This window comes from Trifolium pratense, linkage group LG1 (assembly GCF_020283565.1).
Source record: "Trifolium pratense cultivar HEN17-A07 linkage group LG1, ARS_RC_1.1, whole genome shotgun sequence".
In the NCBI taxonomy this organism is placed as follows: domain Eukaryota; kingdom Viridiplantae; phylum Streptophyta; class Magnoliopsida; order Fabales; family Fabaceae; genus Trifolium; species Trifolium pratense.
The window spans coordinates 6,914,127-6,924,594 of record NC_060059.1 but is presented as its reverse complement, the minus strand read 5'-3'; the positions used below and the strand labels follow the sequence as shown (position 1 = coordinate 6,924,594).

General features: G+C 33.0%; 2 protein-coding genes across 3 annotated transcripts; both read left to right on the top strand.

Annotated features, from left to right (window-relative positions):
* Positions 1-3,407: 3,407 nt before the first annotated feature.
* Positions 3,408-5,453, top strand: LOC123913334 (L-type lectin-domain containing receptor kinase S.6). The gene has a single exon (XM_045964046.1). It carries the CDS (start codon positions 3,408-3,410, stop codon positions 5,451-5,453), a length of 2,046 nt encoding a protein of 681 aa, XP_045820002.1.
* Positions 5,454-6,414: 961 nt separating this feature from the next.
* On the top strand, positions 6,415-9,598 carry LOC123905110. Of its 2 annotated transcripts, none has more exons than XM_045954809.1 (6): positions 6,415-6,594; positions 7,275-7,360; positions 8,243-8,758; positions 8,853-9,062; positions 9,144-9,271; positions 9,369-9,598. In XM_045954809.1, exons 1-6 carry the CDS (start codon positions 6,592-6,594, stop codon positions 9,431-9,433), a joined length of 1,008 nt encoding a protein of 335 aa, XP_045810765.1. In that variant the 5' UTR covers positions 6,415-6,591; the 3' UTR covers positions 9,434-9,598. The 2 variants fall into 2 exon arrangements, with proteins under 2 accessions (XP_045810765.1, XP_045810726.1); XM_045954770.1 differs by having other exon boundaries at positions 6,433-6,594; positions 9,354-9,598.
* The last annotated feature ends 870 nt before the right edge of the window (positions 9,599-10,468 follow it).

The following is a 10,468-nucleotide window of genomic DNA, read 5'->3' as shown; positions in this document are numbered from 1 at the left end:
GAATACATGTTATATAGACTTAACTTCACCTAAAAAAAAAACAGGTGACTTGACTAGTATTGTATGAATTGAAACTTGCTTCATCTTTAATGGAAGACTTGGAAAAAGATGTTTTTCCATGTCTTGGAATTTGGAGAATTTTGGACCATAAAGCATTCACTTTTGGAGAATTTTAATAAGGAGATAAATGTATTTTTTTTTTATTTGTGTATCCAACTTTTGAAATATTAAATAATTTGTATTATTAAATATAAAAGTTAGTATATATTTAATCTTAACATGACCCTTAATTTTTTTATGGTTGAATTGAGAAAGGGCATTACAACTTGCATTGAAATTGAAAATAATGTTTAAATTGTTAAAAAGTTGTATGTACAACTTTTGAGACAAATATTTTTTAATTAAGTTTCTCACACGAAAAAAAAATTCTATGAGTAAATCTAAAGGTGATTTTAGCCAACTCTATCGATTGGAATAATAGGGTTAAAAAAGAATTTTATTTTTATTTTTTTATATAAAGGGAGCTTAAGTCCAAAAAGATAACTAGCTAACAGTCAATCTAGAAGTTGCAATCCCCAAAACATCAGCTAAAAGCAGAGAATTTAATCTAGTCGGACTGTTTAAAAAAAAAAAAAAAAAATCTAGTCAGACAAAACTCATAAATTCTTAATTCAGGTTCATGATCACATCTCATATTCGCAAGAGCATTGATATAAAATTTTGTTTCACGATAGACATGACACACTTTAATCTCTCATTCTATAGCGAAAACCTTCAAATTTCTTGAATGAGGTGCCAACCAACAACACACCCAAGTCTCTTTACTTGTCAATGTTTGAGCTACCACGTCGGAGTCGACATGTAGCTCAATCTTATGAAATCCTTTTCTTTAGCAATCCGATGTCCTCAAGAACTCCCAAAACTTTGCGATATAAGCATTGCAGCGCCCCAAATTCTTGGAAAATCCCTCTCACCATGATCCGTTTCTATCTGATATGAGTCCCCCACAACTAGCTAAAGACTCACCTTGATTTGCACCATCCAAGTTCAAACAAAGCCACCCTAACAAAATAATTTAATGAATTGTTAAAGATATATAGTAAAAAATATTGATTTTAGCCTCTATAAAATTAATTATCTCTTGTATTATCATATTATATCTATGAAGCTTTTACCGCCATTTAGTGACGACTATAATCTTCGTTGTTGGAGAATATTTTTGGGAAGGCAAGGTGAATTATTCATTGTTGATAAATTTTATTTATTTTTAATCTCTAATTTAACAAAAATGTTTTATGTTTTGGGATGACAAAAATACCTAACATGTACCCTAACAAAAATAAATATAAAAAATTCTCTTGTAATATGTGAATTCAACTTTTTTGCTTGAAGGAGAGGGAAAGATGATGGACGTAGAAAATCCAAAATAGATACTAAATAAATACAACAAAATTTGATTAGAAATTTCTATCTAATTTGCATCATCATGGCACATGTGGACTAATTGGATATTCAGGTATTTTAATTCTCATACAATAAAAGAAAAGAAAATTATTCAATGCAGCTAAATTATTCTATATTACTTGGTTACATTCTAAATTAGTTTTTTTTGTACTCCTTTAAAAAATTGTGGGTAATTTTTTTTTGTCAAATAACCTAATGGCAAGACTCGCACATTTAAATGTGGAGAAATGTGTGGCTCGAACCTCGGCTACTTCAATAATGTCTCTGTTTACTACTATTTGAACTACACTTGTGTGACAAAATTGTGGGTAATTTATCCAACACCAATAAAAATTTGCCACATGTGTAGTCCACAAACATATAATTATGGGTTAAAAAATCCACTACAACCAACATTAGTAACATACTAAATTTTTGTCTTTCGACTAATCTAAGAAGTTTACATAACACTTTAAATTATTACCTATTTATATTTTTGCTAACTATCATAGACAAAAAAATTGGTAAATCTATCAAAAGCTTTAATTGACCTTTTGTAGGATTAACTTTTCTACAAGACTTCTAAATATAATTCTAAATAGTTACTAACTTGATAAGTCGACTCTCAACTCATTCAACTTGGCTAATAGTTTTAACTCTTGTTTGGTGATTGATCTTAACTGTTGATCAGAATAGGTAGATGGCCAGCTAGCAGGAGAGCTAGGTAACATTATTCATTTTCTCATTTACTTTCTCTCTCTAGTATCTCTCTTGCTCTCTTTCCTTGTCTGACTTTGGCATCGGAGCACCTGCAGGTACAGCCCCCCTCCGTTGAGCAGGTGGTTAACGGCGGGTCAAGCAGTTGATCCATGGGGGGGGTTGTACCTGCAGGTGCTCCGATGCCAAAGTCAGACAAGGAAAGAGAGCAAGAGAGATACTAGAGAGAGAAAGTAAATGAGAGAATGAATAATGTTACCTAGCTCTCCTGTATAGGAGAGCTTATATAGCCCCCAGCTCTGGGCCAAAAATCCTCTTATTGGGTTGGACTTGCCAATACCCAATAAGATGAACTGCCAAGATATCACCCTTAGATAGTGAGTAAAACAGTAATTTGCTCATATCTTGGAGAGGTTCCACCATGTTCTGCTGACATGGATATGATGGGGCAAGTCATGTGGACTTTAGAGGGTATGAAGTGGACTAGTTCTAGTCTAGTCCAGAACAATGATTGAATTCAAAGGTAAAAGGCTTCGAGTATGATTTAAATAATTGGTACAATCTGTTAATTTGTTTAGGGATTAAAATTACATGATGTTTCAACTTAAATGTGTAACGTTCTTTCTTTTTGGGTGCTATTTTTGCCCCTCTTTTGGACTTTTGTATTTTTTTCCCAATTAAGTACATCTTGTACTTAATTGAGATTTTCAGTTAATATATTATTTGACTTCTTAAGGAAAAAAGTAAAGTTTTAATCTTGAACATGCATTAACATTAGAATTCTTTGTCTTAGTGTTTTTATTGGAGTTGTTATGATTGCACGCACATGAATATGTATTTATATAAAAAAAAAAAAAAAAAACTCAATCAAAATTTGTTTTTATTTTAAGAAATTAGACTTTGGGCTTAGAGAAAGATTATTCCCAGAAAATTGATCCATTGAGATTGTAACAACCCGCTCATTGACTCGAATTAAGATTGGGCGGTCCTAATTTAAAAACAGTATTTTTAAAATTATTAAATAAAAATTAAATATTCTTTGTACCAAAAAAGAAATTTAGCATTGTGTTTTTAGGCTATTCGATCTTAATCGGACGGCTAAAAACTCTATAACTGCGTGACTTAACCGAATTCCACTGCATGTAATCCATTTCCCCTCTCTTTCTCTCTCTCTCTCTCTCTCTCTCTCTCTCAATTTTACCATGAAAACAAATTCTTGAAAATTTCACCACCATTAATCCTACACAATGCTCTGTCACATTCTGTTCATCCTCCATTTCTTTCTCTTCATCAACATTTTGATTCTCCCTTCACTTTCTCTCCCTTCACAAAACGTAACACTCTTTGGTGATGCTTCAAACACAGACACCGCCATTAGTCTCACCAAACAACAACTCACTTGTCTTTCATCTTCTTCTTCAACTTCTGGAATTGGAAGAGCTTTCTATCTCTACCCTGTTCGTTTTCTTGATCCTTTAACAAACTCAACCGCTTCTTTTTCATGTCGTTTCTCTTTCTCAATCCTTTCATCATCTTCTTGTCCTTCTTCTTCTGATGGCATTGCTTTTCTCGTTTCATCAACCACTGATTTCTCATCTTTCTCAAATGGTTACATGGGTCTTCCTAATTCAGATAAAGATTCTTACTTTGCGGTCGAATTCGACACTAGTTATGATCCTTCTCTTGGTGACATTAATGGAAACCATGTTGGTATTGATGTTAACAGTGTTGTTTCTTTTGCTTCTGTTGATGTTCTTTCACGTGGTGTTGATTTGAAAAGTGGAAAAATCATCACTGCATGGATTGAGTATAGAGATGATATGAAAATGATTCGTGTTTGGGTTGGTTATTCTTCAACTCGACCTTTAACACCGATTCTTGCTTCACTCATTGATCTTTCTGAGATATTCAAAGAGTTTATGCATGTTGGTTTCTCTGCTTCTAATGGTAAAGGTTCAAGTATTCACCTTGTTCATCATTGGAAGTTCAAAACTTTGAGTTATTCTCATTCTGTTAGTCCTATAGATGATGTAGAAGAAGGTGATTGCTTCTTGTGTTATGCCGGTGATTCGAAAGCATCGAAGAAAAAAGGTGAAAATTTTAGAAGGGAAAAATTTGGTGAGATAGCTCTTGGAATTGGTGGAATAACAGCTTTTGTTGTGTCTGCATTGGCACTAGGTGTTATGATATATGTTATCTTGAAAAGGAAAAAGGGGGGTGTAATTAGAAAGATTAAGGAAAGTCAAAGTTGTAGATTTCAAACAAATAAAGTTCCAGTGAGGTTATCACTTTCAGAGATAACATCAGCTACAATGGGGTTTAATAGAGATAGACTGGTTGGTGAAGGTGCATCAGCAAAAGTTTATAAAGGGTCACTTCAATTTGGAGGTGATGTAGCTGTCAAGAGATTCGAAAAAGTCGATGATTTGGATCGTTTACATAACCCTTTTGCTACTGAGTTTGCTACAATGGTTGGTTGCTTGCGGCACAAGAATCTGGTTCAGCTTAAAGGATGGTGTTGTGAAGAGAATGAATTGGTGTTGGTTTATGAGTATCTACCAAATGGAAGCCTTGATAAAGTTCTGCATAGAAACTCGAGTTCTTCGGTTGTTCTTTCGTGGAATCAAAGAGTTAATATAATTCTCGGCGTCGCTGCTGCTCTTACTTATCTTCATGAAGAATGTGAGAGACAAATCATTCATAGAGATGTGAAGACATGTAACATAATGCTTGATGCTGATTTCAATGCAAAACTTGGTGATTTTGGACTAGCAGAAGTTTATGAACATAGTTGTAGTACAAGGGATGCTACTATACCAGCAGGAACAATGGGGTATCTAGCACCTGAATATGTTTATTCGGGTGTTCCAACCGTGAAGACCGATGTGTATAGTTTCGGTGTCGTGGTGATTGAAGTCGCGACCGGGAGGAGACCTGTTGGAGACGACGGAACTGTGGTCGGCGATTATGTTTGGAATTTGTGGAAACAGAATAGACTTGTTGAGGCAGCCGATCCGAAATTGATGGGGGAGTTTGATGTTATTGAGATGGAAAGGATGTTATTGGTAGGGCTTGTATGTGTGCATCCTGATTATGAAAAGAGACCTAGAGTTAGAGAAGCAGCTAGAATGATTAAGAAAGAAGCACCACTTCCATTGTTGCCAACAACTAAACCAAGGGTTAGAATTAAGCCTATTTGTCATAATGATACACCTGAAACACAAAGTTTTGTTGATGATTGGGTTAGTACTGAAGAGGCTCCTTATTTGACTCCTAGAAGCCAGTTTAACTAGGATTTGATTTTGTGGGTGTACATTTTTAAGTCAAGGCTGTTTTTAGATTTTGCATAATGCTTTTAAACCATAAGAAAAAGTTCTTGTTTAATATCAATATCCAATTGAAGTCATTTTGGTTTCTGTCATTTGTTTGTGTGTTGATGCATTTTTCTGTTTTATTTAGTATTTTTATCAATATGATTATGATGCCTCTGGTTTTGGTTGGTATGTCCACTGATGCACTGATTTCCTTGTAATGCATACAATTGAGCCTATAGTGTGTGTGCATTGGTGAATGCCTAAAATAGACCAAATAATGACATAATTATGGTTAGGATTAAGTAACACTGTATACTGGCCTTGCCCGTGCGTTCGCACGGATCGTATAATGAATTTTAAATTTATTATAGATATTAGTTTAACTTGCTTTAGCAGCGGTGAGGTTTGTTTTTCTAAGTAGTTTTGTTATAGTTCCTGAACTTAATGGTTTGGTTTGAATCGGTTTTGAGGCAACAATCTATTAGATTCAAAGTTAAAATTATTTGTAGTTTGGTTTCGATTTTGGATGTATAATTAAAATTCCGATTGTTACCTATTTTTTCGGTCTTAGTTAAATATAGCATTACATATTCACATAATATGTCTACCAAAGAATTCACCTTCTCCTAAACTTTTTTAAGGCAATTTTTTAGGCTATATTCATTTAAGCACAATTGTTGTGAAATATTTTTAAGGCTATAATTACTTGATTGCAATTCATGTTTTAGTCATACTTAAGTGTTAATTATGAAGCCAAAATTGTTAATTCAGTGCATGAGAAAAAACTACAATAATTCATCTCACTAAAGTTATGAAGCCAAAATTGTTATTATAAAAATTAAGATGTCAAAATTGCAAATTTGTGAAAGTTACGAGGCAAAAATGTAATTTAACAAATTAAAAAAGAATTGTTAAATATTCTGATAATCTCATTTTAAGTAAATAAAGTTGATGTTCATGTGATAAAAAAATGGATATATTTGAAAACAGAAAATAAAATTCCACCACCTACCTAATGTGAGATTTTGAATGGTACGCTTACCGAAGAGAAGACGATCCAGTTCTTATTCACTTCATCGTTCTTCTTATTCTACCGCTTTAATCACTCACACCAATAATGGTTTGTTTCTTTTCTAGATTCGCTCTTTTCATTTTAATTATACAATATACACTGTTGTTAAATTTAAATGTTATTATTATCATATCATCAAACAAATTTTAATCACATTGTCTTGATTTGATTTAGATTAGAGGATACAGCTTTCTTTATTCTTTATTAATTTATTATCTTTTCCTGTAAAATTTATTCTGTTTCTTTATTAATTTTTTCTTAATTATCTTACCTTATATAGTAATGTTTAATTATAATTAATAAATGTTTGATTTTTTAAGGGGTTTAGTGTGTATCAATTTGGATTTGGTTATTGAAGAAACTTTATGATTCTGTTAGCATGTTATTATCTGAATAAATGTTGATTTAGTGACCATTTTGGAGATTTTTTTATTTTTATTTTTTGAAACAATGTACTATATGAACAAAATTAGATAATCATTGAATTTGAAATTATACAAAGAACAAATTGCTATTTTTTTCGTCACAGCCGGTACAAATGTTTATGTTCTGACTTTTAAAATAGGGTGTTTTTATTAACTCTAGTAATTGTGTTTTGGACTCAAATGTCGAGCTGAGCTTACTAATGATTTACAGATTTTATGTGCATACGCGGTACTTTGCTTATAGTTTTTATCTTACTGAGTTATGAACCATTTCAGTTAAAACTCTGTATACCTGTGTTGCAGGAAGCTGTTTGTCTCAAATGTGGCGATTTAGGTTTCATAGAGGCGATTGTTTTTTGCAACAAGTGTCAGGCTTGTGCTCTGCATAGGTAATCATTGTTCACTCCTTTTCGCTGCGTTATTTGATGTTCTCGTAGCTAGTTTTTTCATCATACTTAGCTGCAGGTGCCGACACCTCAAATGCTACTTATACATTCTTGAAGTTACCATTTTAGTGTGCTGGGAATGTATAGTTTGGATAATCCTAAGAGTAATTGGAACAATACTACTTGATAGTTATACCCTTATCAAACCTGTTTTAATATAACATGTAGTTAATCTTATATGTATTGCATTATACAAAGTACGGCCCTGTTTAGATAAACAGCGTATTTTGCAGCTTATAGCATAAACACTTACCATATAAGTGCTTATGAATATGCTATTTCTATAACACAAAATAAAGTCAAACTATCTGTGTATAGTCTATAAATTGTTTTCATAAGCTATGGAGAACATATGAAAATAAGCTGAAAACAACATAAGAAGTCATAAGCTTCTTTCATAAGTTCTCCCAAATAGTTTCACAAGTGTTTATGTCGGTTGATAAGCTCAAATAAGTCAATCCAAACAGACCCGTATTATTTTGGATTTTAGTAAAAGTTCTTTTAGAATTCTGATTTACTTCTGCAGTAGGCTTTTGCCATCTGTGCATTGATGTAGATTCCTCTCTTATTATTGTCATATGATTGTTCTCAAAATTTGAATAGGTACTGAAGTGAGGTTTGGGAGTGTTCCTATCTATTATAGTTGAGTTTTGGGTAAATCAAAAGATTACTGAATAGATAGCCAACCCAATTGTGTTAATACCATTCATAGCTTCAATTTGAATATGATTTTTTCTCCCAATGTTTTATTAAATTGAAACTCTTCATTTTATAAAGTTGTAATTTCATGTTCTTTAAGTAACTTTTTTTTTTTCTTTCTTTCAGGTACTGTTTAGATGGACCTGTGATTTTTACTGATGATGTTATATGGTTTTGTGAGGATTGTGAACCAAACCCAGTAGTATCATATTCACTTAACCAATCTACGCTTCTGTCATCTAAAAATACCAACTCTTCAAATTTGGCCAACAATGCAATCCTATCCCAGAGAAAACTGGATTATTGTGTAACGAGATTGCAGAAAAGCCAACAACAGAATAAAAAGAAGAATGAAGAGAAGCAGAAGCAGAAGAAAGGAAAAGTTAACTCTGTCTTAGTTGCTGAAACAAAGGTCCTTTTATCTGACAGTCGCTGCTCAACCGAGGTTGAGTATCCTCAATGTAATATCAACCATGAACAAGAAAATAATTCTAAAATTTATTGTGGAACAGTTCCAACAGATGCTGAAAACTCCAATATGGGTCCTAAATCTGTTCAAATCTCTCAAGTAACTGCCACTGATGATTTAATAACATTAGATATTCCTGTTGATGCACAGCCTATTTCCGATCCAATCTGGAGGTATGAATTTTGTTTTGCCACATTCATTTGAAAATCAATGAACTTCTATAGCTTAATGGCAAATATAACCGAAGTTTAGTTTTCTGTTTAATAGGGGAGATTTGCTCTTCTGCAATAAAACTATTGGACTTCTGGCCCATTTGTCCAGTTTGGCATCCCCCAAAGTTCGGGAGGAGACAGAACTTTTCCCAGAAGTGCTTTCTGCTGAATTGCCTCCCAGATCTGCAGTGTGGCCTAATAGCTTCAAGAAGGAAGGACCAACTGATAAGAGCATTGCGCTTTATTTCTTTCCCAAGGACAAAAGGTAATTTCTCAGACATGTTTTACATCATGTTAATGTGATTTTTCTTTAATTTGATATATTTATGTAATATTTCCCCTACAGATTGTCTATAAAGGCCTTTGACATGCTGGTTGATGATATCATTCGCACTGAAGCTGCCATAAGAGTTTTGACAAAAAATGCAATGCTTTTAATGTTTCCTTCCACCTTGCTTCCAATACAACATCAGAGTGAGCTTCATCTCTTCTAAGTCTTGAGTTGAACATTTCAGTCAAATTATTTATACATCTTAAGATTACATTTTAATTTTAGTTATCCTTTGGACAGAATTTCAAACCAAGTATTACTTGTGGGGTGTCTTCAAAAAAAAGCAAACTTCAAAAGAGAAATGATGCTGTATGCCGAGAGAATGCTGGTGTTTCCAAAATAGTAGTTATAGTTCTAATGCATAGTATTCTTGTAGTAGTTATATGATATTTGCATGATGGGACATTGGAACAAATAGTTAACATTGTTTAACCGTATGATATGTGCATGATGGAACGTTGTTACATAGACGCAGATTGTTTCATCATAGGTATAGTATGGAATTTTACTAGTTAATTGGTCATTATTTTTAGGTAAGGATTATCATTCCTAACTAATTCTTAGTTAATTTCATGTTTCACCATGAATCATATGAGGCTTGTCAGTTTCAGTTTCACAAGTGTTTGTTCAAAATCAAATGAGGTACTGCATCTCCATCATTAAATAATGTAGTAATCATTTTCTAACAACAATTAAAAGAACTGGTAGAGATCCTTAATCAAAAGAAGAAATGAAGAGCTCTATTATGTGTTTGAATGTATGGAACACATTTTTAAAATTGGTTACAGTAAGTCTTTTACACACTCAAAAGTATAGTAATAGAGCTCTTCATTTCTTTTGTGAAATGGATACAATCTCTACGTGAAAGGAAGGATTCATCTAACTAAGCTAAGCATGATTTGATACTATAGAATTGAATTTTTTATACAAACTATACCTAATTATTATTATTTTTTTATAGAATAGAGGGCGTAAGCCCAACTATACCTAATTATTTGAATACACCTAATTTTATAACATGGTTCCGACCGTGAAGACCGATGTGTATAGTTTTGGTGTCGTAATGATTGAAGTTGTGACTGGGAGGACAACTGTTGGAGACGACGGAACTGTGGTCGGCAATTATGTTTGGAATTTGTGGAAAACAAAGACTCGTTGACGCAGCCTATCCGAAATTGATGGGGGATTTCAATGTTATTGAGATGGAAAGGATGTTATTGGTAGGACTTGTTTTTGTGTATCCTGATTATGAAAAGAGACCTAGAGTTAGAGATGCAGCTAGAATGATTAAGAAAGAAGCACCACTTCCATTGTTGCCAACAACTAAACCAAGGGTTAGA